This window comes from Genypterus blacodes, unplaced genomic scaffold (genome assembly GCF_046128005.1).
Source record: "Genypterus blacodes isolate CSIRO-AG114 ecotype Tasmania unplaced genomic scaffold, CSIRO-AGI_Gbla_v1 ptg000007l_1, whole genome shotgun sequence".
NCBI classification, from domain to species: domain Eukaryota; kingdom Metazoa; phylum Chordata; class Actinopteri; order Ophidiiformes; family Ophidiidae; genus Genypterus; species Genypterus blacodes.
The window spans coordinates 4967826-4995479 of record NW_027466821.1 but is presented as its reverse complement, the minus strand read 5'-3'; the positions used below and the strand labels follow the sequence as shown (position 1 = coordinate 4995479).

Below are 27654 nucleotides of genomic sequence, written 5' to 3'. Positions count from 1 at the left end.
TTCTTTTGACATAAATTGTGAAATACTGGTATCTGAACCGTGAATTTGAAAGCTGCGCAAGAGGGAGAAACTCCTACGAACGTGCTGAGTGCGAGGGCGGAATGCTGCTTGGAATTTAGGTAGCAGACTATCTGGAGGAAAAATAAAGAAGGTTAGAGCTGAGGGTGCACCAATGATGGAGAGTTCCGGACGTGAGAAGTTCAGGCAAGACATTATAACAAAACAGACTTATATACTGTACTTACAGATGCATTATTAGATAAGCCTCTCACACTCACACGCAGAAACAATTGAAACATGAAACATGGTAGGTTTCCCAGTGGTAATCAGTTCCAGGCAGGACAGAAAGAGATTTAAAGCGGGACAGATAAACAATATGACTCCGCCACGAGACATCAGCCCCACCTTGTTATAGTTCTCTCCTCATTTCTGTGTGTGTCTGCATGTGTGTTTGTGTGCGTGTGTCTAACATAAATCGATCCCTGGTGGTATGTTTGTGCCACTGTAGGCGCTGTAAGTGTTGCCATATAGTCATTAGAGGGTCGCTCAACAACAATCAGATATTGTATGCATAGATTGTGTGTGACACTGCATAGATTTCGGTGTGTTTCCTCATTTGTCTGCACCTGTGTGTGTGTGTGTGTGTGTGTGTGTGTGTGTGTGTGTGTGTGTGTGTGTGTGCGTGTGAGTGTGTGAGAGATTACGCTTGTTTGTGGTGTCGACGTGCCGGTATTTCATAAACAAGTGGCGAATTCAGAATCCTACACCAACCTCTGTTTGTTTTGCAGCAATTAAAATTACTCAGAGCAAATGGAAGCCTTAGAGTATATTGAACTTCAATAGTCTCACAGATGGCCTGATCTATCTTTGTCAAAATTTCCCATCAAAGGGGGGGGGGGGGGGTCCATCTGCAATGAACAGATAAACTGGTCACAGATGAATACAAATACACAATATATATGATAAATCGACAGCAGGGGAGTCGCATTGAGATTGAATTCGCATAGAGATTGAATTCACACTTAGAGTGAATTTAGCTGGCGAGCCTCCAACAACAGGAGGCACTTCTGTGATTCACTTGTTGGAAATATCCGGACACTTTATGCACCCAAAGGGGCCCTGGGTGGCTGCAAAAAAAGCAGTACATTTGCAGATCGTTTGCTGTTTATACTGAGGAAAAAAACATCAAGCAATAACGGGTGAGTGGTTTGTTTGGGAGGACATTTGGAGTAATAGATGATGACAATGCTAAAAAAGGAGTTTTTGAGAGAAAGGCATGGAAGGTCACACACAAATTAGGGGAAGAAAAGAGAGACGAGATGGTGAAAGATGTCGTTACTTACAAAGAAATACAACCTAAGAATGGCATCAGAGAAAACACACTGATTCATGAAAGAACAGGGAAAAAAACAATACCAGGAAAGGAAAACAGAACACAAAGCACAGACGAGAGGGCGTTTCTTGAAAGGGAGCGCATGATGAAGCCCATTCCAATGCTGCGTTCATCCAAACGACCACGAGACTCGTGAAGCGTCATCCAACAGCAAGTCAAAGCCAGTCGCACTGATCCAGTACAGCGACACACCCAGTCCCACGGCGCAAACACTGGCACAGAGACTGAGTGTATGTCAGTGCTTCTCTCTCTCAACTCCTGTCTTTCTTCTCCTCTCATGCCCTTTGTGTTGCAAAGTTGCTGAACATGTGTGCGTCTGCCATGCTGACAGAACTGACACGTTGGGCTCTGAAAACACCACTTCTATAATTGATCAAAGATCGGGTAGGGAGCAGGATAAAACCCACATTGTTGTAAAGGTCTTGGTGGTGGATCGGTGGTAGAGCATCTGTGCGTGCTCGCTTGTGTTTTGGCACTGACTCAATTCTCTTTCCAGCAGACAAGAAGAGAAAAACAACTCATTAAAACAGTTGATAGCAAAAGCAAAAGGAATTTTTGTCTGTTCTCTCTTTCATACCGTGGCGTCTTACCTTTAGAAATGGATTTCAGAGGGAGAGTCATAACAGTCAAACTATCTATCTCTTTCATGTTGGCTGGCTTTCTTATATGTGATGTATGGCTAACAAAGGGTTATTTCCCAGGGTTTTGTTTAGAGAGGAGAGATGAGGAGTCGGATGTGGATTATGGTGGGGACTTTCAGGAAAGAGGAAAAATGTTTACGAGTGTGTTTGTGTGCCATTGTGCATGTGCAAAAATGGCAAGGTAAGAGAGAGAGAGAGAGAGAGACATCCACCCAACGGGCTTAAAATGGTTGGGAGGGATTCGATTTATGACACGATTTATGTTCTGTGTTTATTTAGGAGTCAGGAGGGACACAGATGTTCGGCACTTAAATATATCTGGATACTCCTGTAAGGGAAGTTACTGCAATGGTACTGTGAGAGTGTTTATTGCGCTTATAGTTTTTTGCAGAACGCGACAGAACATTTTTGGCAGAAGCTTCACAAACCGCCCTTTCAGGCAGAAATGAAAACTGCTGTGTCTGGAAGTATGCGGATGAATTTCCCACCTCTATCTGCAGCATGGTGATCTCCTCCTCCAGCTTCTTCTTGAGTGGCACCTCCCTCTTCTTCAGGTGTATCTGTCTCTTTTCCTCATTGGTGGCTAATTGCAGCTCTCTTATTTCCTTCTCCAGGATCTCCAGCGCCATGTTGCCTTTGGCGATGGCAGCTTCCTGGATGTTCACCTTTTCATAATAGTTGAACAGCACCTCTTCAAGTTCAAGGAGTTGAATGCCACTGTTGGAGACAACACACATCAGGGAACAAATAGTTTTACATAGTTTAAATCCTCTACTTGAATTAAAATAAAGTGATAGCTTCAGATTGTAAAGATTCTAAAAGATTCCTTCATACTCTAACATACAGAAGGTTGCGGCGCTGTACAGTTGCTTCATGGCTTTTGTTAACCTCCAGAAGCACCTGCTCTTGGAGGTCCATCATGTGTGTGAGCTTCACCAACTCCATTTTATAGTTTTCACACTCCTGACTGGCTTGACGTTGCTTCCAGGTGACCTAGAACAAGTTGAGGGACAAACAGTTTGAAATTGTCACTATTTAGGTGTTTTGTTTTTCCATCCATAAGCAGGGATTGATTGAACAGACCTTGGAGATGTCATTGCGTAGTTTGTCCCTCATTTTGCAGCTATGGCTGAGTTTCATATGTGCCTTAGTGAGTGATCTGGAATGGATGCACCCAGTTCCACACACATATGCACATACACAAAGAAAATGATACACAACATCAGAGATCACTCAAATTTAGATGATTAGTGAGGAATTAATTTCTCAAGATATGGAGGCAATCCAAACAATCTGGTTTGTTAATCTGTTTCTCAGAGTAATGAATGGCATTGAAGGAGCGCAGCTGCTGGGTGCTTCTCTATCCCTCAGATGAAAAAAATAATAATTTCAAATATATTTCAATGCGTTACAACACAGCCTTGAAAATCTCTCTGATGCAGTCTTAAATAATTGAACATTCTAACCTTCGCAAAGGCTATACTATATCCAAGGTGATTGGATTGCGTTAGACTGGAAAATCTTCCTTTGCCTACCGCCTGTATCTCAATAAAACGGGAAGAAATATCAACAATTCTCAACTTCATTTTATAATCCAATGCTCCCATCTTCATGACAAATGATGGCTGCCAAAAGTAACCCTGGATCTACTCAGTATTTCCATATTTCAGGGCTTATTGGAAAGGTGATGTGCACTCTGCATTAAGGGAGTGGTTAGGGAGTCATTTATGTTCCTGAATGTCTAAGGAATGGAATAACTGTAATAATACTGTGGTATTTGTTTTTCAACTTCTTTGGTAGAGCCTCTCCAGTAATGTTTAACATAAATAACATCGCCAAACTCTCAGGCCTATACAGTACCTGTCCTTGTTGATGGCAATGGAACGTTGGATCTCATTCTCATTTTCCAAGACCTTAATCTGCTCCATCAACTCTGTGATCGTTTGTGAGGCGATCTGATTCAGCCCGACATACTTGTTCTTCTCTTCCATAATCAAATCACACACTTTCCTACATTGGGATATCCTGAGGGGAAAAAGCACTGATCAGCATTTCCTGTATGTTTGGTATCTGCAGCAATTATTCTGTGTTTTCTGTTGTTTTAATAGCTTACATCTACAGCAAGCTTGTGTATTTATACAAGAAGCCATGCCGCATAAGGGTACATAATGTTTGTTTCCTTCAAACATATCCATAGAAAGTTTAGATAATGGTTGATGTTTAGATCTTTCATTTCAGACTTTTAAGGCGTTTACCATGATACCTCAACATGTGCTTTTGTACACAGTGATAAAATGGATATACAAAAATAATAAAAATTCTGACTTATCCTTCTGCCCTTTCTTAAAGCCACAGTGACTGAATGCAGTGGATGCTCGACTGGATACAGTAACAGGGGCTGATTCAGTGCCAAGCACAACCAAATCACAGTGGAATCTCTGGCTGTGTAGAAGCGCACTCAGTCTCGGATGAACAATGCCCTTGCCTTGCAGACTTTGACTACACACCTGGGACACTGAAGTCCGATTTCAAAGATCAGACGTGCATAATCTAACTGTGGAACAAGTGCCAGGACAGGAAGGGCAGATGTAGCCTTTTCTACCTGCCTGGTGCCAGGTAGGTTAAAGCATTTATGACTGTAGGAACCTGGGTCACGGTCCAAGTCAGAAAAACAACTATTATCAGCCAACAAACTGAAGCAATATTCAGCATATTCACACTCATGAGCAGACGGTAAAGTCAAATATGCATGGTGGCACGGTAGAATTTGGGATATGAGAGATATCAGAGATGCTTCTCAGTCAGAGGAAATCAAATCTGCAGTGCACAGTGATTCAATCTATAGATTCGATAAAACGTAGAAGCCTTTCATATCACATCATATATCATATACAGATTCTCTACACTCCAAATCCCTTAAATACAACACCTGCTTTAGCATTTTGTGACTGAGAAACTGAGACACTATAGAAACTACCGGTGCTACCTGTGCTGTAACATGGAGCTGAGCTTCTTGTGCTCCATGATGACCAGGCCTTTTTCTCTCATTTCCAACTGGATTTGCTGCTTCATTTGCTGTGGATAGATTTACAGAGGTGAAACTACAGTATCATCACTTCACCCTCCCTCTCTCTGTGTGTGTGTGTGTGTGTATGTGTGTGTGTGTGTGTGTGTGTGTGTGTGTGTGTGTGTGTGTGTGTGTGTGTGAATGTGTGTATCGACTCTATTGACGATCTTTTAAACGTGATATTTACTTTATGTCCACTTGTACTCTATTTCTACATGCTTCACTGATGACTGATTAAAACGGATCAAATGTACCTGTGCCCTTGTTGGAAATGCCATTATGTGTGCGTGTGTTGTACCTCAGCCCTCAGCAGCTCACGGTGCTTCTGACCTCTTTCCTCGGCTTTGATCTGTGTCAGACATCTGAGGTTATGTAGCTCTTCTCTGAAACGGTTGGACTCCCTCAGCAGCTCTTGAATTGTCCAATTCTGCTGCGTTTTCTTAGTCTCCTGATCTGCTACTGATTGCTGGATCATAACACAGTGAAGAATCTTTCATTTGAAAAATTGTCATGGCACAAATTTGACAGCAGCTAATGTGTTATTGACAGTAGATTGGGGCAGCAAAGTACACTACAAGGCCTAATGAGAGGTAGATGGATTGGGCTATCAAAGTTATCCTCTGCAAAGAGCAAGATTTACTTATTTTCCTCGAGGGGAACATTAAAGTTTCATCTACCCTAATTACGCAATCATGTGGTGGTGAACAAAACCCTGCCATTTCTCTGCCTTTCCAAACGGAGACAGCAACTACTAAACTCACAAAAAGTTGTATCAACATCTATTTCACACAGTCTCAACAAAAAGGAAATATACTATAAATTCTGAACTCATTCTAAACTTGGCAGTGGCTAGTTTTCGCTTTTAGACTTGTGACTTACACTGTGTCAACTCCTTGTCCACTAAACGATTGTGCACCTAAACATGAATCACATACCCACCTGTTTTTCAAAGCTGATTTTAAGAGCTTCAACCTCTTTTTGAAGCTCCATCCTCCTCTGAATGCTGGCATCTGCTTTGGGAACAGAGTCTATCTGTAACGTGAAGTCAGATAATAAAAGTCAAAATCAGAATTACGTTAAAATATGAATACACAATAACAGCCAAGGGAAACCAAAGCACCACAATCTCAAAAGGTGTGTATATAATATTGCAATCTGCTGTACAAGTACACTGAAAGTTTATAGCATCATAAAGAATCAATGAGATTTTTAACTGACGGTGATGTAAAACACCATTTATACTATCCACAGTTCCTGAGTTATAAATCACTCCTTAATCTTTGTTAAATGCTGTAAAATGTGTTATTATTGTGATTTGTCTCCCTAATTGTATTCTATTAGACCGTATAAACTAGAAAACGACAAAACATAGAGGGCCTAGGACGAAGATTATAAAACTTCAAATCAAATCCGGAGATTGCATATTCAATCCAACATTAAACATTGATTGTGAAATAATTAATACTATATATCAAAGTTTCCCCAAGACCGTTTGCACCGGTGATACTGAAACTGTTCATTGAAACTAATAAAATGAATTCCTTCAGGCGGTGGGATTACCTCTCTGCAGGCTCGGCCCGCTCTCCTGTACAGGTGTATGAGAAACACTGCACCATGTCACATATACATTAAAAAAAGAAGAAGCTACTTCCCAGAAATAGAGTCAAACTAAATCAACAGAATGGAGGGGGTTTAAATGTATTTTAGCTTAGCTCCAAAGTAATACATACCATCAATACGTAAGGTATTTATTAGCCCTGGTGAAGTGTAAAGTTTACAGTGTGTGCATATTAAAACCATCAATCCCACTCCAGCTGAGGCATTTTTGTGGGAGAGACATAGACCGCTGAATCCCGTCAGATCTAATTAGCCTTCTCGTTGAGTAACTGTTCATGAAAGTCACTCTGATTGTCAGATTAGCCGAGCTGAATGAGTCACACAGTTGAATGGCTTTGTTTTTTAGCGTTTCTTTCATATGTGAATTCCCCAGAGTGTAATAGCGAGTTCCTGTCACATTTTATTGTGCTTGTGAGAAGTGCTGACACGTTTCCCGCCTCTCTTCCGCCCTCTCTGCAGTTTTGACTTTATCGGTAAATAAAGCCGCAATGTTGAAAGAAAAATGAGGAGATGTCCCGCAACGTCACACACCGGGGCTTACCTGTTCCTGCAGGTCATTGAAGATTGACTGTGTGTTTTCTAGCTGCTCAGTGGCCAATGTCAGTACATGCTCCATCCTCTTAAGGGCTTGCATCTGCCTATGAAGAAACAATATATAGTATCACCATTGTATGACCCAAAGCACCCAAAGCCTTCATTTCAGATCCTTCTATGAAGATTTATGAGGGTTTGCAGTTGGTTTGAGCTGGGTTAATGGACATCATAAAATGTGCTCTTGCCTAATGACGTGACATAACATGACACAGTTTTTCATACTGTAAGAACTCGTATTTCAATTTGTGTCAAGAAAAACACTAATGTCAACATGTCAAGGACACTAAAGGTCAATCAGTTGACTGAAATACTTAGATTGAAGACACAAATGACCCAAATGGCTTCTTTAGACTTCAACTTTGCATGTTCGCATCATGGTGATGGATGTGTCTGCCACATTACATTACATTACATTACGATCATTTGGCAGACGCTTTTATCCAAAGCGACTTACATTACATTACCACCCTTCGCAGAGGGGGGAGCAATTGAGTGTTCGGTGCCTTGCTCAGGGGCACCTCGGCAGGGGCTCGAACCGGCGACCCTCCGGTTCCCAAGTGGAAGCACTACCCACTGAGCCACTGCGCCACTGCCTCCCCCACATGGGAATAAATGCCAGTACAAGTAAGAAGGTGAAACGTCTGAAACACTTCTTTCAACCTGGATGAATGAGATGAGCCTTCACAGACAGATTACAAGCCAACATCTGTCTGAGTTGAGCAACTTAGCCAGCTGTCACGAAAAACACGAGCTGTTTGTACTGACAAGTAAGGTATTTTAGATTTACAGGCGTAACTGCATCAGCCCTCACATACAGCGTGTCAGTCAGGTGGATTGATATGCAGGAACAGTCATTTGTACGTGCTTGATCATATTTTACCTATTTTTCTCCCTGAGTTGCACACACTGGCTCTCATACAGGTGCTTCCTGTCACACATGATGTTTTGCATCTTCATCTCCAGGATACCTCTGGTGAGGAAAAGACATCATAAACCCAAAATGTTCTCTCAAGGTGTTTATTTCACTTCAGTGTCTGTATTAATTGGATGTGACTAATACCTGTTCCCCATGAGTACAGCCTCCTCCTCCTTGTTAATCTCCTGCTCTTTTAGCAGCCGTCTGCACTCTGCCTTACAGGCCTCTAGTTGCTCCTTGTGACCCTCTAGCTCCTTCATCGCCTCATTCCTTTTCAACTTGAAGGATTGATTACGCTCATCCAGAGCCTTCACTTGGTGTTCCATCCCTGAGATCTCCTCATCCAGTGCTTCTATCTTCTTTATTGCATTTCTGATGTGTGTGAGCGTGTGTGTGTGTGTTGAAGGGGCAGAAAGGCGACACACGGAGTAAGGCTCACATAGAACAAGAATAAAATCACCAAAGCAAGAGAAGAAGAGTACTTTAAGAGTGCATGTCTTATTAAACAACATCATGTTCATCCATCTCTCACATAGGGCCCCAAGTATTCCTCAGTTTTGTGAACATCAAAACGCGAATCATAGCTCAGATAGACACCCTTGCAAGCAAAGGATCTGCTTAGGATAAATAATGAATAATATAATAAGAATAAAACAGGCTGTAAGTGGACCCATGATGAAAAGGTTTTTCACTACTGCAGCACTTACATATTACTTAACAATGCCTAATGCATAAGGTCATCATTTGTATTCAATTGAAAGAGGCTTGATGCATTAAAACTCTTGGATAAATGTAATCATTACTGTAGAAATTCTGATGAAAGAATACATCAGGGTTATTCAGCTGAAAGCGTGCGCGGATTCCATATTCAGCTCCCATTCGTTACACATACGGTTACATCGCTGACCTGTTTCTTTGGTCCTCTGTGAATATTTACACAGAGCATAAAGAATTAGCAGGACATGCTCTTTCTGTAGTGAGGGCTGAATCCAGTTTGATTATAAGAGGAGAAGAGAAATTACTAAATCATACTAAATCAGGGAGTGGATTGATATTTGGGGTTCTCTTCCCTTAAAGTTTGAAACATTGACTTCCATGCTCTTCTTTGACAAAGATGGTTGAGGGTTAACAACACTTACTCCCTCTTAAGGCTTATCTGTTTAGTCTCCTTGAAAAGCTGGTCAGGTACCATGATGAGCTGGGCTTTCTCCGCCTTGTAAAACACAAACACACACATGAGCGAGCAAGCAGGGTGATTTGTTAAGTTATCGACGGTGTGTGTGTGTGTGTGTGGGTGTTGTGAACAATGCACACTCTTGCACACGGACCTGTTTGAGCTCTACGACTTGCTTCTTGTCTTCCAGCTCTTTCTGCTCTTTCAATATCTGCATTTCCTGGCTTTCCACGTCTTCTGTCAGACTTCTGCCAGAGCGAGGGCAAGACGCACACATACATACATAAATGCAAGGGAAGGATGCAAAACATTTATCAACCAAAAAAAAATATTGATTAACTGTTCGGCTGCTGTGCCTCTTGTTTAACAGCAGGACTGAATTGAACCGAGCGGAAAGACAGGAACAAAAACAGAGTCGTAAAGAGATGGAATAGACAGGGAAAAGTAATGTTCGTAGCAGCTGGCAAACAATGAAAACACAGATTTGACTAATTCCTATAACATGTATGGTTATATATTCAAACAGCTAAAGTTTGCACAAAAGATTAGATTCTCAGATATAATAAATTGAAATGTCAAAGTATTAGATACTCAGGAGAGCTACTGTAATGATAGGAATGTGTTGTCATTACCAGATACTCTCAAGGGCGAGATTGCTTTGGTACAGCTGTATGCACTATTAAAAAGTACTTTTCACAACCAGAGAGGTTAAAGATTAGTATGAATTTTGCCTGCTTAAATGATACAACCACCATTTCTCTTCATTTCTTTTCATGAAGCAGAATGGGACTTTGGAGAAAATATTGGCATGTCTATGATGAATCAAATGATCGAACTCATAATCTTCAAAATAATAGCTAACATACTTTTAATGGTGGTGCAAAATGAGAAATGCGCTTCTACCTATGATCAAAAACACAACCCTCTAGTGCTCCAGTGGAGTTGCTCAGGGATGAATATTGAGATTGTACCAGGTGGCTCCATAGAGTGAATGTGTGCGTCTGTATGAATATTAAACAGGGCCGTGCTGTGTGTTTACCTCACTCCCCCTGGATAAACACAGTACTTCTTAGAAGAACTAAAAAATAAAATAAAAGTCAAATAAAATACCTGACCTCCATTCGTCTCTGGTTCACCTCTTTGCTCAGATCCTCCTGTTTGTCCTGCAGGGCCTTCATTCTATTCTCCAGCTCCTAGAGGAATCAGCAGCAGTATGAATATTAGATCACACATAGAGACTTTCAGACAAGTGATGAGAACTTCACTGAGCTCGCGTTGCACGGACCAAACACAGTCTTTAGTTTTAGCTTTGTTTTTATCTTGGTGCTAGAACTTCAGAATCAGTTCCTTAGCATTTGCTTTGTGTGGGCAGGGGTGTGTATGAGCATGATAAACACCCTGTACATTCTGGCCTCATTCCTACTCACTGTCTTTAACTTCATGTCTAACTGAGTTTCATGGACAGACAGAAAACTGTCTCATTAGCAAACTCTTCTGCTTCTGGTACAGAATGTGTTAATTTGACATCAACAAGCCTGAATAGCTGTAGAGCAAAAGCATTATTCTTTCAGTATTTTACTCCTTAAGTGAAACAAATGTGAATAATGGAACAGTGCTCCCATGCCAGAGCCAGTGTGGTTCTCAAAAGACATTCCTTATCATTTGATGGTCAGAAGCAAAGTCACAACACCCTGCGAGCATGAGCGTGAAGGTAATAAACTGCAACCATGCCAGCTGCTATCAATATAACTTCAAATGACTTAAATGTGAGCAGTCGTGTGTTTTTGTCTGGTATAAAAAAATTATGTTAGGGCTCTGTGATGAAATTCATGCCATGATTTAATCATGATTGACTGCGTTTGAAAGAGAAAGAAAGCTACTCCCCCAGGAATGTGTTAATGTCACATTAGAGTCACACACACACACACGCACACACACACACTTCTTGCTGTGAGGTCTAAAGTGACACACTGTTTAAATAACAATGGGGAAGTACACGACTCGCTCTTAAGTTACTGTGCATAGTGTTGCATCTCTTTTAATTGAGCTTACAGTATTTCTTTGATTGTTTGCACTGACAAAGGACGACACAATTTCAATTCTCATGCTAAAGTCGAAAAATAATGAAACAGCTTATCGCCTAACAACCCGGTATTACCTAAAACCTTTATTTCTGGAATCATGTCTGCACGGCAAAATGTCAAGAGACACATTTTCATAGAGAGGGATTAAATCTGGCTGGAGGCATAAAGTAAAAGCCTGAAACTAGAGCTGAATGACGCAATGATGGAACTTACATCGGGTTTAGGCTGCACCTGAATCTCTTTTTCCAGACACTGCTTCTCTTTCCAGAGACTGCAAAGAGGAGAGGAGAGGAGAGGAGAGGAGAGGAGAGGAGAGCAGCAGTTAACCATACTGATGAATACATGTGTATAAAAATCGGTTTAGAGCTTAAAAATAAAAATGAAAAATTAAAGTGAATATAAGTGAAATTTATACTGTAATTGAAAGTAAGCAGTTAACTTGTGCTGCGAAAAAAAGCACCAATATGCCAGACGTACATAAAAAGCTGTACACACACAAACTGCTAAACATGGTATAAAGCTGCAAATGCAATCACATTTTGATTAATCTTTCATCTCCCTGTGGCAGATCCATTTTCAAAAGTTGATATGAAAAGTTGATATTTGAAGTTCATATGAAATTGTTTCAAGTGAGCCCTGTCACTTGGAAAAATTTACAATAGCATATAGTGTAGAGCTGAACGTCTCCAAGGCGAACAATATTAATCTCCCTGACACGTTGACATATGCTGGATATGAAGTGATATACGTGGAAAACTGCATGAATGCTAAAATATGTGACTGGAAAAAAAGTGCTGAATTCCTGTGTATCTGTTTGGCTGAGGATAAAGGAGGCAACAGCTTTTTTTAAAGTGATACGGCATTTGCATGGGGAGCATCTGTCTGTCATATGCCGACTGCCTAGCTCCCTGGCCATTTCAACAAAATGAGGAGACGAAAGAGAAGAGGGAAGAGAGGACGGAGCGAGGACGAAAGGGAACAGGGAAAGATACTAGGCCGGAGGGGACGAGATGACAAGAAAAAGGGAAGACTGGGACATTGTAAAACTAGAGTGTAAAATAAGATAAGAGACAAAACATTAAGTAAAGGCAGAGGAAACGTCAAAAGAACAAGAGCATGCAGAGATAGCCTCACCAACAGCTGTCACAAATAATGTGCACACTCACTGTCTAATATTGTCTATTACCGCATCCTCAGAGAATGCTCTGTAAGAGGTTTTCATTTAATATTTCAATTACTGCAGGGCCTGCAACACTCTGCCTCGGTATGTGTGCTCTGCATAAAAACACAGAGTGGAACGGATCATATCTTCGTAATATGGTGGCGAGTTTATGGTGCTGTGAGTAGTTTTACACTGCGACGAGAGATGAACCGGAGTCAAATGTACGTCCTTAGAGAGACGGCCAAAAGACAGCTGAGGATACGCTTAAAAGGCTATTAAGCTGTTGAGTAAATAAGTATGATCAGGAATGTGGTATTTGTGCCCCCCCATTAAGATTTAATGTGAGCATTTCAACTTTAGCATTTTCTCTGATTAAAATAACATTTTCAGAGGGAGCCTTGGTAATTGTTGTGGTATGTGATCTTTGAGTGCTCTCAGGTTTATGTTGTCACGTTGCTTAGCAATGTTCCGATAACCTCTCTTTGGCCCTTGAAAAGTAGAGTTTGTGTATAGAGGTTGGAGAGAGACCTGAGTTATTTTGTTCTTTTCCATGGGTGTGTCTGACCCCTCGGACACCTCGATCGCAGTGTTGAGCGGACGGGGTGGGGGGGGGGGGGGGGGGGGGGGGAGGAAAAGAGAAAGCTGCAGTAGAAAAGCGGAAAAATTGGTAATAATGAGAAAAGAGACCCGTGGGGGCCGAGGGAAAGTATTAGATAGAAAAACAAGGCGATACAGAGCGACCTCACAGATCTGACGTCAATTGCAGGAAAGAGAGCTCTGATCGTTAAATGCGGTATATTAAGAACAAAAACAAAACAGCACTTGAACTTCTGTTAAACTAAACGTTTGCCCGAAATGGCCCCGGTTTATGACAATGACACAACACATACCAACCAAACCACCAGACAGTTGTGTTACAATTAGTTTCAGATGTATAGGAAAATGCTTCCACACACACAAACCCTAACCCTTGTGCACAGTGCTAATAATTATGTGTGAGTGAGAGAGAGAAAGAGAGAGAGAGAGAGAAAGAGAATGAGAAAGAGAGAGAGAGAGAGAGTGAGAGAGAGAGAGAGAGAGAGAGATACTGTTGCCATCACATTCCTCTCAAGAGAGTAAAAACTTATGAATGTTGCTTTGTTATCTAGCAGAGTATCTTTCTATGTATGTATAGGTTAGCCTATGTATATGTCTGTATGTATGCATAATCTAATAACTTCTCCCTTCACCATTTCAATATATATTGTGTTTTCCTCTCAGAAGCCTGTGTCTCTGGTGTCCTTCTAAGTAGTTTTAAGTGTATCTGTTTGGCAAAGTGAAGACATCATCTGCCTGGAATAATTTTTCACTCATTAAACTTTTTAAATCTTGTCAAAATATTTAAACTGAACATGAAACGGGTCTGGGGATTTGGATCGGATAGAAACTGTCAGTGGTTTGAATGTTTGCCATAATGATTAGGCAGGTGTGTGTGTCTGTGTGTCTGTGTGTAGACATCTCACCACTCCAGCTCGTATTGTGTCTTGTACTCCGTGTCCTCAGCTGCTTTCAGTTCATTGGAGACCTGCAGGAGCTGTTTCCTCAGGGTGCTGACCTCAGTGTCTGGCTCCTCAGTGGTGCTCTGCTCCTCCATCTTCTGCAGATCCACCTGCAGCCTCTCCAGCTTGGCTCGATGCCTCTTCGCCTCTCCTAAGAGCTGGATCTCAGAATCCTGGGTACTGTTTGATGAACCAATTAAACATTTTCTCGTGTACTGCATATTTGTGCTCCTCAGATGCCGACAGCTTTTCTTTTTAGGGTCCTTGTTTGGCACCATCCTCATGCCAAAACATGCTGCATACAACACATCTCTGCTGTGCATGTTCATGCTCCAAAGGGACTGCATTTTTTCCCCATTTCATTGATCCTTTGTCGCTTCCACTAGCACTCCTCTCAGGACAAATTTCACATTTTGCGACAAACTAATGGTAAGTCTTGGAAAACCAAATCACCAGTACATGCAGCAGGTTGTTATTCTATCCAATGCTTCGTATTGTGGCCCTAAGGAATGTTGCAGCATAATTTGCTCAAGGGGCTTTAGAGTTTTAGCCTTGATTACACAAAGATAGGGTGTGATTAGTTAATAATCTCCCTCACTACAGTGTCTTCATATCAGACACAGTATGTTAGGGATGCATTAAGATAGACAGGAAGTCTTCAAAATTGATAGACAGGAATTTCAGAGTCAGTTGTAGTGCAGTAGTTGCTGTGCACTAGTGGAGACGCACCCATGCTCCCCAGCCTTTGCTCAAATTCAGATTTATTGGCTGCGCTAGCTGACAAAGGGGACTGGGAGTGATAACACCAAATAGAGGTTTCGCAGTGTGATGTCATAGACATTACGTCCATGCTTTCCCACAGTCTGTGAAAACAGGAGTCTGTGACCTTTTGAGGACGCCTCCCCTGTGCAGACTCTTGCTGTCACAACCGATTAACATGGATCTGCTGTCTCCCTATACTGCACTGTGCTGTCCTCTATGCATCTTTGCAGTCGAGTACAGCTCTACAATATGCACAAATGTGAGAGAAGTGTAGATATTGTTTCTTGCATTAATGAAAACAGGAAAACATACCTCTTCAGAGTGTCATGGAGAAGCTTGTAGCTTGCTTTCAGTCTGGATACTTTGGTTGCACTGATTTTCCCCACGAACATCAGCTAAGGTGCAGAGAAACAGTAGTATTACTCATCACAACATTTTAAGATATGATGCCTGGCAAAATGTTTTCTGCACAGTGCTTACTATAATTGACAGTATGCAGGGAGAAACTGCAAGTAGTATATACAGTATATATATATATATATAAATAGAAATATAGGAGAGAGACTACAGACAAAAGTGTCTAAATTCGTCAAGTGGCTGAATTGTAACAGTTTCTGTTCCAAGGTGCAGCTGGATCTCATTAGTCCTAAACTATTTGGTTCAGTCAATATGTTTGTAAAATGTGATGCGCTAAAGGAGACACAGATCAAGTGGACCTTCTGGCTAACAAGCGCGTGAAGATTAATGTACGTGTTCCCTCCATAAAAAGTGAATTGTGCATTCTAAATGTGACTAAACTCATAGAATTCCTAATATGGCCAAGAGATGTATAGATATAAGTTTGAATATATTAATAGAATATCCTAGGCTGGCAAATCTCTTGTTGCCATTTTTTCGCAATAGAATATTCAATAAGCCAGTATTGCTAGGGAAACACATTCAATTCTGTCCAGTGAGCACTTTGGTAATATTGTTTAGCAACAAAATTAAGTTTCAGAAGTTGAAAACTAAATCACCAGAGGCTGTACAAGAGTTCCAAATGTCATAACAGTCATAACTTTTTGACACAAATGGCTTTGTTTCTATTGTAATAAGATGAAATTTCCATTGCCGTTGTAAGAAAAGCTATTTTGTATTGGAATGGCCAATATAGGAAAGCTCAGCCTCTGATGCATGTACATCTTGTCCCTCAGCTAATGCCGCTCTATCAGAACACCTTATCACCACCAGTCCTGACAATCAATCATCCTCAATCTCAAAAGAGGGAGAAAAAAAATCTTGGGAAGTGGTTCACACATCATAGTAACTACCTATAGATTCATTTAATGTTCAACCTGAGTGATAAACGCTTCAGGGAAACAGTAAACTCTGGCAATGACAAAATAAAACAGATATCAGGTCAACAGCATCTTATTTTTGGGCAGGGCAAAGTAAGAGTCGCTGTTAAATTTCTCTCTGTCGTGAGGTTGTTGTATGTGTATGTGTGTGTGTGTGTGTGTGTGTGTGTGTGTGTATGTGCGTGTGCGTAACAGTGATAGAACAGAGGACAGGTGCTGTTCCCCTCTTATCTTCAGAACCAGGTTGGTACAGTGGGGAGTAATGAGGGATAGCCTTGTCGCTATCAAAGAGCTGCAGTACTGAGGATATCTCAGGTCATACTGTGTAGCAGGTAATCTAATGGCATTGAACACACACACACACCCACACACACACTCACACACAAAAACACACACATTGCCCTTGCACACACACACACACACTCTGTTTACAGAAGCACATGCAGAAGGATGTGACTTCTTCTGCAGCAAAAATATAACGTTGGCAAACATTTGGAATAGCTGATCATATTTTTAGATTTATTTTATTATATTATTTTTCTGGCTGTTGTCAAAGGCGCTCGTGGGTACACAGTCACGTTTCAAGGACTGAAAGGACGGAGAAATTGATGTCGTGAATGATTAGGGCTCTGATTAATATAATCTATTCAGATTTTTTGTTTTTGTGCCTCAGTACGAGCTCAACCAAGGTCACATCCTATCAGCGGAATATAAATATATATATACTGTATATATATTCTGCATGTATTTTATATATAATAAGTATTTCAGGATTGTGTTCAAAGATTTTCAAATGTCTCTCCCAGTTACATCTTGATGTTAACTCAGTCATCTGGTCCTGACTGACAAGATCAGCAGAAATGCTTTTATTCCACCAACAGAAGTTTAACTTGAGGCTAAGTAACTTAAGTAGATGACACATCCACACAAGCTTGTGTTCTATTGTCAGGAACACAAACCCGCAATGTGACAAACATGCTGGCTGTATCCTGGAGACAAGCAGCTTGAAGCACTTTCAGAAATCTCTCTAATTCTGGTGCCAGGACTTATCATCTGATGTGAGATAGAGACAATCGCTCAAAGATGTTAACGCATATTTACACAACACGGAAAACAAATCGGTCTGCCTACCTATCTACTACAAATACCCCACAGCGCACACATCTAAACACACACACGCACAACCTCGGCAGGAAAACATTTTTAATTGCACCATGGAATAGAACCAAAGGCTTCCAGTGATGTGACTGTGTAGCGCTGCAGGTTGTGTTCTGTATGTTGACTGTGTTACAAACAGAAAGTGGGCTATAATACTCTGAACCCTAAGGGACAAGAAATAATGACCACGGCTATGAGGCACAGCACTGCATTCTACTGTGTGGCCGAGGGAGAATAACCCCGTTTTTCGTATTTCCACTTCCAGGTCCTGTGTGAAATTGGGTTAAGCCTACAGCCAGGCTCAATCACTTTCTAAGGTATTGTGCAGTACTTTTCTTCCTTTTTCGGGGATAAGAGCCACTTCTGGAATCATTTATCAGAAACGGTATCACTTCCCTACAATGTGACACAATGAAGAGGCATGTGACATGTGCCGGAGAAAGTACATCATCAACTACTTCCACGGAAGATTAATCTTGACATGAATGTGTTCAACACACTACACTGTTGGCACGCTGAGACACACAAAGGATTTGTCTTGGACACACAAATAAACTGTGCCAAGTTAATGTACTGACCCCAGTTGAGTTTATACCAAGACTGTTGGCTGACATCCAGACTGTAACTTTTTTGACATTGGTTGGGATTCAAAGCAAGGACTGTTTACTCTGCAGCGCAAACAAACCATTCATATGGCTTAATAATTAATATTACATGCATTAAGAAATTGCTTAGTTAATGAATAATGTGTCTAGGAGAGTATGAGTGTCACAAAATGAGCCACCAAGAGTAACCACACCACCACTTAAGCACAACATACACAAAAAGAAGTGTGTGTGTGTGTATAGGGGGGCGGGTGTAATTTGGACGTTCCCTATGATTCTTATGCTTAATGATGGATTTGAACAATTTGAGCTAAATCCCTTCCCGTATGTTGCCGCTGCCTAACCATCGCTTTCGCACTAACTGCGCTCACCTGTGACTAATTTGGACTTGAATAGACTGGTGGAGCTAATCCATTGTTGTCAGTAACACTTTGGAATGTGAGCTGGGTCAGCGGATTAAAACCTTTAAGTTTTGTAAGGAGCCCAAAATAACAGAAGTAATGAAGTAGTTCCTGTGACATTCACAGGAACTACTTCATTACTTCTGTGTGAATGGAGTCATTCCTCTCTTCCGGGAAATGACATGACTCAAAATAAGTCATAACAACCCCCTTTCCTCCCCCTCTCCCTGCCTACTCCAATCCCTGTCTCTATATCTACTTTTTCACAACGCTGCTGATATGGTGTTTTGCATTACGCAATAGTGTTGCCCCTCCCATTCTCTCAAACTCAGCACCCTCCCTCCCTCTCTCTCTCTCTTCTCTCGCCCATCTCTTACTCTGTCTCTCACTTCCTCCCTCCCTCTCTCAGTCCTTATATTAATGACACAGCTATCTGAGGCAGCGGCAGTTCTCCTGCACTCCCTCTCTCCTGCAGGCTGCGCTCATACACACACTCTTCAACCAATAGCTTACTGGACACATATTCACATACACACATATATTTACAGACATTCTGCAGCTGTCGGCACAGACTCACACACACACACCTACTACTATTTGCATTCACATACTTTGAATTCAGATCAGAGGTAGTTGCGATCACTCTTTGAGTTTAGACACACTTCTCTCTTATACATAAAAATGAGAACAACTGTGCTCTTCCTTTGTGCCAGTCTCCTGCTTACAGCAACCTTAGTACTTCAAACCAGCCAGGCAGTGGACTTCACAGCTAACCAACACCAGAGATGGGATGCTCAAGGACCCAACACTTTGGGATCTGAGTCTGGTACCCCAGCCTCCTGTCCTATGAAACTGAGACCTTCAGGCCAGTGTGTGAGCTCTGGAGCCGGGACAGAGGAGGTGGACGAATGCCCCTACCAGCTTACCCTGCCTCCCCTCACCATCCAACTGCCCAAGCAGTTTAAGCTACTGGAGAAGACAATGAAGGAGCTGCAGAACCTGAAGGAGGTCGTCAACAAACTGAAAAGCGGATGCCAGGAGTGCCGTGCAGGACGGGGCAGTGGAGCATTTGGACATCAGCAAGCTGACCAGGGACAGACTCAGGTCCAAGTCCAAAAGGACAGTGGTGAAGTGGTGGATATAGACTCGACAGGACAGGGGCTGAATGGTGGGCTCAGCCGAGAGGAAAGAGGAGATGGAACGGTCCCTGGAGCTGCAGTGGATGGTGCTGGAGTGGGACAAGGGAAAATTATGCCAAAGCAGAGCTCTATGCAGGAGATGCAGGTAAGAGCCACAACCCAGTGTCATTTAAAAGAAGTGCATTTACTTTCCCATTATATCTTAACTGTAAATTGGATGTTTGGGATGGGATTTTACCTCACCATTCTTACCTTTTACTTAGATATCTTAGAATTTTGTGATTTTTAGATATTTTTATATTTCGTCATTTCATAAATGACCAATATTCTCTCAAACACATTACATTGTAGGGAATATTTCCTTGCTGCCAAAATGGGAAAAATAGAAAAACAGAACAGTTACCATATAAACAGAATGTGAGTCTGTACATAGAGAGCACTCGTGGCATTGCACCAGTTTCAGTATTTCCCTTCAAATGATGTTGTAGTTCCTCTAAGATGCAGTTTATCACACCCCAGCCTAAAAAGGTTTGTAATGTATTATGAAATGCTTTATGAACATTCTAGCCCAAAGTCACCTGAAAATGCCCGGGGAAATGTACCCCCTGGAATGTAAACTGAACAGATGCTCAAAGACCTGTAAAGTCCTACCTGGCACCAATCCACAGGGGAAAATTCCTGGTACTGTAAACAGGGTGGGGAATCAGCATTAGACACCTGCCAAGCGGTGGTAAATTTTCGCTCTCTCTGGTAGGCTTGTCGACTCTCACAGCCACTTTGGCAGGCAGCCAAGCATCACCTAGACTTTTCTATTCTAAAATTCAAATTGGCTGGCAAAACAATGATGGAGTATGGAGTATTCAGTAATCAACCTGCTTTGTATTCAGTGCACAAACATAATTTCCCACCCTGTTCTGGCCCTTTCCAGGTGAAGCTGAATAGGATGTCAGCCAGCCTGCGGAATGCCAGGATCCAGATCTCGGCTATGCAGGGTCGTATGGAAGGGATGAACCTGCTCAACATAGACAACGTGCAAGCCATAGTGGACAGCAAGGTGGAGAACATCACTGGAGTGGTGGACAAGCTCAGCTCCACCTGTACCACCCAGTGTGGAATGCAGAGCGCGTCTCAGTGTAAGGCTCTTTTTATTTATCTTACATTTGTAGCATTTTCCATACATTTTCTAATCTGTACGGGTTAAAGCTCTCTCCCCTCTTCTCGGCTATTGGATTGCCTAAAAGCCTGCCCAGATACAGTGGTGCCCTGCATAAAGGAAAGGCATCTGTTTGTTTGGGTTGTTGTGAGGAGAATTTCCTGGCACACGGTGCATCCAATCATGCCTAAGTGGATGTGGCAAGTTGTAATCACTACAAACAACTGTGGGTGGTCACCTTCACCTGATGAAGTACAGTGTGGCCAACACACAGCAGTCTGCTGTGACATTGACCTTCCATAAGCAATATAATCAGCATTTTGGGTAGATTAAAATCTTATCAAGTTCACCTGTAAAAAGAGAGGGGACTCAAGTATTCGAGCCGAATGAGATCAGTATTGATCAGTACTGGTAATATAGTTGTAGTTATGTCTGCGCCTCAGTCTCGCTACGACAAAGTCTTTACAAAGGCAAAATCGCTTGAGGTTGAGGTCATACTGTACATGAGTGAAGTAATGTGACAACTGGGGTCAAATTGCAACTGCAAATGTCCTCTTATATAACTAATCAAGTGTCCTGACATTCAACCTCTCTCCATTTGGAGAAACTCAAAAAGGAGAGAGGGAGAAAGGGAGAGGAGAGAGAGACGAGAGAATAGAGAGAAAGAGAGAGAGAGAGAGAGAGAGAACCTTGGTGTGTATACTACTGCAGAGGGAGTGAACTCTTTTTTTTTTTGTTACAAAGAAGCTTTAAGCCAACAGTTTCAACTGTCGGGCCCAATTCTATCGAGAGGAACTCCAGAGACTTTTGGAGTTATGGAGAGTGGAATCTTCTGACTGAGACTATACAAAAACATATCAGTCAGAGAATGCAAACTAGCTCTGCATAACAAACATCCTGCTTTCCACTAGCGCTTATTTGTGAGTGTGGCTTCATTTCAAATGCTGCCCACTTCTCCGGCTGAAACGGAATAATATCCTTATAAATTGCAAAAACAATGGGAAAGTGACACAATATTGCTGCTTTGATGAAGAAAACAGATGTGAGCTTGAGGTTTATTTCTAAGGAGATTAGCTGCGACGGTGGTGTGACGGGGATCCCAGCTTTTTCCTTTACTCTACCATTAAACCTGCATCTGTCTACTTTTCACTCCCTCTTCCTCTCTCTTTCTTTCTTCTTCTCCTCTCCACCTGCACTCCCTATCTCTTTCCCTTCATTTTCCAGTACCCTGCCTCTCTTTCTCTCTCTCTCTCTCTCTCTCTCCCAGCCTCTCTCTCTCTGCCTATCCCTCTTCCTCAGGAGGTCATGCTCTTGAGTGCTCATTCCAGCAGAAAACAACTAACTCTCATTATCCCTTGCCAACAACACAAGATGTAATGTAGGCGGCTTTCCTAACATTAGTCACGGCAGGTACACAGGGTCAGTAACACTTGTCTTTGTACATCAATCTATCATGTTAAGCTGTAAAACTGGGATATCATTCTGCTGCAAGTTAGGGAAGCTGTGCCTGATGGTGTGTGTGAGCTGGGTCCAATAGAAATAGACAAATAAGAGTCTGATCCGTCAAAGTGGAAACAGATGAAAATCAAATAACACCTCTGCACTCTCACTACGCTGGCATAAACTATTTTCTAATTGATGGTGAACCTAAATGGTGCTTATTATTCCAGAAGAGGTACAAATGGAAAATTTGGCACAATTTTGGATATTTTAGTGTTTCATTGAAATATATGTCCAAGCAACCGCTTCACAAACGTTCACATCGTACCTTTCCCATTGTATTCCTGTGTTCATATAAACTTGTCTTAACTAAAGCTAAATGAATATATTCCTACATTGGATATTCCTTTGAAGAGCATTTTCCAGTTGTCTGTAACAATGTCAGAAGTGCTTGGAGTGGCAGTTCTGCATCAAATTCTACCACTGATCGCTGAATAAACTTTTCTGGTGCCAAACTACAGTTAAATAAATGTTAAATGAAAGTTTTGAAGCTGGCAGTGCGATGCAATCTCAAATCGAGGCATATTCACATAAAGAAGCGGGCCAGAACACAGAAGAAGACAATCACAGGCGCAATTTATCAAACAAGAAAGCACAGCAGACACACAACACAGCTGTTGGCCTTGGTTAGATCACTGGCAGCCACACATTAACAACAACTTTGATGGTGTAGAGACCCAAGTTAAAACCCATTAAGTTCTTTTTTTAATCTAACGTTTTATCCAACTGAATACACACATACAATGAATGGACACTTTCAGAACGTACATTTACAATTCAATCTGCACGAAGGACTAATAGTAGACTTTGGTGGAGATGCTTTTGTTCCACCCAGCTTGCACTGCTGCGAACATTCATTTCATCCCCTTTACTAATTCTCTTCCCTGTGGCAAGCACTTATCTTCACTTCCACAAAACGTATTAGGGCCTTGAGGTGAATGAGGTGCAATTCATGTTATTGTTCAGCTCGCTAGATTCACTCAATTACAAACAAAGAGAATGTGCACCTTTATCTGCTGTGCTGCTTTATCAGGAACTTCTGCAATTGGACTATTTCCTGAAGGAAGGGTGTGCTCTCTGATTAAACTTTATTTCCATCAAAAGTAACACTAGGAGGCTGTTTTGATGGTTAACATATCGTGGGTATGTCATGTTGTTTGGATATGCATTTCCTCCCATTCCGTGTGCTAGTGTGAGATGAGCACTGGCAGTCGTCCTGATAAAATAGAGTTGTCTTCCTTTTCTGCCAATCATCATCTGTGTGCTGCCAGTCAAAGCAGGCGTGGTGCTATTCAGGAAGTCAGTCAGCCAAGACAATATCCACCAAATCATGCAGCAAGTCTGTCGTTGACCTCATCAGCTTTTAAGACGGCGAATCATCCGGACATGTAGAGAAGCGATGTAATTACTAATTAGTTGGACTGAATAGCCGCCTCACCAGTCGGTCCATCGGCTGGCACGCTGCCAGGCAGTCAGTCGAGCATCACTAAGAAACTGATATCACAGTTATTTAGGTCAGGCACAGCGCCCATGCAAGTGAGTTTAGATGGCTCTTGTATGTCTAGAGACACTGATAGAGAGTGCTGCCCAGTCAGACAGATGGGGACAAACAGCAAAAGGGATGATAAGCATGCAAATGGAGAGAGCACTTTTGAAGAGTTGCCATGACAGAGACATTGAAAGTTTACAGAAGTTATGTGCAGACGAGGTCATTAACGTGACAAAGACAAATATCAAGTGCAGCCTCAGCTTTTAGAATGTTTCCCATATGGTGTAATGGCACATCTGCAGGCATTTTGCCCTTTATGCTAAGCATTCTATTAAAAGAAAAACTGAATGAGCACATTGCAACAATCAAAGCAGCCAATTCACATTCACTGCTATGACTGAATTCCCTCAATTAATTACAAGGGAGGGAACTCACAGGCTAAACTCGCTGTAATGGTACGAGGTAGTACCATGTTTAAATTGCACCCCTCCACCCCACATTTGGTCTACGCCGCCTCTCCAAATGCCTGGACTAGGAAAAGGAGAAGTCTGACCCTCCTATGGGTGCCCTACCCGTGCTCTATCTACTGAACACCTAATCAGATCTGACTAAACTGTACCAGAATTTGAGAGTGTCAAACAAAGCAAGAGGAGCTCCACATGCTGTCCACCCAACGTCAGGACGATTTAGGCGGAAGGTGCTAGACTTGCACGGAGGGGGTACGCCTATATAATCCAGTTTTACACTTTCCCACATTTTGACATTTGCCAAATGCTACGTGACAGGGGCCTCTGGACTAGGTCTGGTCAATACACAGCAGTACTGCCAAACAGCAGGCTGCAGTGCGACACAGGGGACACTCGCGAGAGAGAAATAAGTGGGCAGGTATGAAAAGAGATGGGGAAAGGATCTCAAAAAGGAGCGCAGCTACATACGATGGCCTGTGGTGCGAGATGGGGGTCAAGGTTACAGACTTTCATGTCCCTCCTCTAACTCAAGTCTATATCTTTTCACTCAGCTTTTTAGTTCCTTCATGCTCTCCATCTTTCACTTCCTTCTATCTTCCGTTCTGTAAACGCCTTATCTAAAATGGGGTATTTTGTTAATTTTCTTCAATTTGGTTCTGAGTGGATTATTACTTTGTATTTGATTTGTTGGCTATTTGGTTTGATAGTGCTGTAGCCCACAGTGCTGTATTAGAATTAATATCTCAACAGGAACTTTCACCGTGGAAAAAGCTTGAGTTGAGACCAATTTATGTAATATTCTTCTCTCCTCTTTTTCCTTCTTGTCTTCCTCGCCCCAGGGGGTATTTGGATTATAAAATGTTGGTGGAGAGAAAAAATAACTGCACAAAAAGAGCAGTGTAAAAGATATTTGAAAAAACTCATTCAGCAGCATATTCTTTAAACTATCTTTGCTCCTCTTTTCACTCCCTTGCTCTCTCCAGACATCTTAGCTCCCAGGGACTGTTCAGACTACAATGTGCTCCAGGAGAGGAAGAATGGTGTGTATCGCGTGACCCCCGATCCCCGTAATGGCACGTTTGAGGTCTTCTGTGACATGGAATCTTTTGGAGGTGGATGGACTGTCATACAAAAACGACTGGACGGGTCTGTCAGCTTCAACCGCACCTGGGCAGAGTATAAGAAAGGATTCGGGAACCTCAGGTATGAATTCAGACTGTTGGGTACGTTTCAAAAATGTCTTTGGGCTGCTTGTCACTGGAAATTCGAGGCTGCTGCAGAGAAGTTTGCATATATGCTACCCATAGCTGTCAGGGAAGCAACTTCGAGTCTTATTTCCTATTATTTATTTATTTAAAAGGAAAGGATAAACTGCCTTCCTTGCCATGCCAAAAGCAGGTAGATAGAGGTGGAATTCAAATATGTCCACCAAGAAGGTAAACAATATGAATTCCATCTACACTATAGCACACTTCTACTGTAGAGGGTTTCTAATTTCAATTATTTGTAGTTTTCCTATGAAAAACACCCTGCAAAATAACCCACTTGATAACCAAGACAACAAGACTACAGAAGTAGTATCACATCCCACTCAAAAAACAATTTATTCTCCCTCCTTTCTCTCTCACTCAGTAACCGTATCCAGATTCTAATCAAGTGAACAAGTATACAAGCCTTTTTTTATATCCTCTGATGAATTTCTCTCTACTCTCTCTTCGTCTATTCTTTGCAACCCCCTGTCTTGCAGAGGTGAGTTCTGGCTGGGCAATGACCATATCCATCTGCTGACCAAGGGCAAAGACATGGTCCTGCGTATTGAGCTGGAGGACTTTGAGGGTGTGAGGGAGTATGCAAAGTTTGACCAGTTCTATGTGGCCAACGAATACCTGCGCTACCGGCTATCTGTCAGTGGATACAGGTACAACATCAGATTATGTATTGGCACATATACTGTATATTGTCTATATATTTATGAGGGAGAAACTGCCTTAGATGCTGCAAACCCAGATGGAGTTTGACGACTACATCTGACAAACTGTATTAATGTTTTATGTGTGATGAATGTCTTTGCAGCGGGACTGCCGGGAATGCCATCAGCTTCAACAAACACTTCAACCATGACCAGAAGTTCTTCTCCACACCTGACCGCGATAACGACATGTACCCATCTGGAAACTGCGGTGCTTACTACAGCTCCGGCTGGTGGTTCGATGCCTGCATGTCTGCCAACCTCAATGGGAAGTACTACCACAAGAGGTACAAGGGAGTCAGGAACGGGATCTTCTGGGGTACATGGCACAACATGACAACAGAGTTCTACCCAACCAACTACAGGCAGGCGTTCAAAACGGTCAAAATGATGATAAGGCCCAAGAACTACTCTCCTTAAGAGGGCTGGTCAAATATATGAGTCAACATCGACGGGCAGATAGATGGAAAAACAACAGACAAACAATGAGAGAGATGGAGGGATACACGTACACTTTTGCGTAATCATGCATGTGCACACACTCACACACACATGTACTCACTGCTCACTAAACCCAAAAGACAGTTTGAACGCAGTAATAAAAGACAAATAATATGAGAAAGAGTCATAAGTACTGAAATAAGTCGGGCCTTCAAAATGTTGGACAAAAATGATGACAATAAAGGAAAATGGACTATGAATAATGACAGAAGAATAAAAAATACACACATGCAATGTAAAGGCCAAACTCTGTCAAGGGCCATAATATTACATGGAAGGTTACAATGAGAGATTTTTCACCGTTTCTCTGACATTTCTCCACTTTCTGTCCCGCTGCCTTCTGCTATAAACCCAGCCGAGAGACTGCATAGCACACAGTAGCACTAAAATCTAATGAGCTATCATTTTCTCCGCTCTAAAAGGTTTCATAATTAACAGCAGCCACTCAAGTGAGGTATATGAGAGCTGCTGATACTGTTTAAAGAGGGTCTGAAATCCATTTTGAGAAACTTCATGCTGGGATCAGTCAAAATGTTTTAATGAAAGAGTCCCCAAGGCAGTTATACACTGCACACGTTGGACAGTAGTGCACAGGGAAACGTTTGTTTATTTAATCACACTGGAATATCTTGTTAATGTTTCATCATGGTTTGATTCTACAGTGTGAAACGTCCTGTGTTAATGTAAAGAGTGAAAACACTTCTTGATATTTTTCCAGCGTTACCTTCAGGCACACAGAACCACTGTTCCACTCTTGACATTGCACTCCATTTTTCTCACGTACAAAAACAGGATCCCTGACTCACCACTTGTACAATACTGCTGCCTAATGTTAGAAAATTGTATAGCATCATTTAATCCATTCTATACACGCTGTGAATGGGAAAGATGGGAAGGCAATGTTTTATCTTTACGGAAATGTACAGTATTTATTTTATTTTGTGAGGTATGATAGCTTTTATATAACTAATACATGGACTCGTACAT

The 27654-nt window shown here is 41.9% G+C and overlaps 2 protein-coding genes across 2 annotated transcripts in view; one reads left to right on the top strand and one right to left on the bottom strand.

Annotated features, from left to right (window-relative positions):
- ccdc146 (coiled-coil domain containing 146) overlaps nucleotides 1-27654 on the bottom strand; it is a 37150-nt gene that overhangs the window by 8229 nt on the left and 1267 nt on the right. The window contains exons 2-17 of the mRNA XM_076153160.1: nucleotides 15261-15343; nucleotides 14151-14366; nucleotides 11700-11757; nucleotides 10513-10595; nucleotides 9557-9650; nucleotides 9368-9441; nucleotides 8373-8600; nucleotides 8193-8282; nucleotides 7260-7356; nucleotides 6041-6133; nucleotides 5400-5567; nucleotides 5021-5109; nucleotides 3895-4059; nucleotides 3118-3193; nucleotides 2879-3027; nucleotides 2523-2751 (exon numbers count right to left, since the gene is read on the bottom strand). Coding sequence (XP_076009275.1) covers nucleotides 2523-2751; nucleotides 2879-3027; nucleotides 3118-3193; nucleotides 3895-4059; nucleotides 5021-5109; nucleotides 5400-5567; nucleotides 6041-6133; nucleotides 7260-7356; nucleotides 8193-8282; nucleotides 8373-8600; nucleotides 9368-9441; nucleotides 9557-9650; nucleotides 10513-10595; nucleotides 11700-11757; nucleotides 14151-14366; nucleotides 15261-15343 — 1992 coding nt within the window. The remainder of the gene's footprint in view (nucleotides 1-2522; nucleotides 2752-2878; nucleotides 3028-3117; nucleotides 3194-3894; nucleotides 4060-5020; nucleotides 5110-5399; nucleotides 5568-6040; nucleotides 6134-7259; nucleotides 7357-8192; nucleotides 8283-8372; nucleotides 8601-9367; nucleotides 9442-9556; nucleotides 9651-10512; nucleotides 10596-11699; nucleotides 11758-14150; nucleotides 14367-15260; nucleotides 15344-27654) is intronic.
- fgl2a (fibrinogen-like 2a) lies at nucleotides 18863-27574 on the top strand. The gene is made up of 5 exons (XM_076153129.1): nucleotides 18863-19733; nucleotides 20517-20721; nucleotides 25181-25400; nucleotides 25945-26115; nucleotides 26271-27574. The coding sequence occupies exons 1-5, from the start codon at nucleotides 19131-19133 to the stop codon at nucleotides 26584-26586; spliced, it is 1515 nt and encodes a 504-aa protein (XP_076009244.1). The 5' UTR covers nucleotides 18863-19130; the 3' UTR covers nucleotides 26587-27574.

Coding starts and splice junctions, on each gene's coding strand:
- fgl2a (XM_076153129.1), top strand. CDS start 19,131: ATGAGAACAACTGTGCTCTTCCTTTGTGCCAGTCTCCTGCTTACAGCA. Junction 19,734..20,516: donor GCTCTATGCAGGAGATGCAG/GTAAGAGCCACA, acceptor GGCCCTTTCCAG/GTGAAGCTGAATAGGATGTC. Junction 20,722..25,180: donor AATGCAGAGCGCGTCTCAGT/GTAAGGCTCTTT, acceptor TGCTCTCTCCAG/ACATCTTAGCTCCCAGGGAC.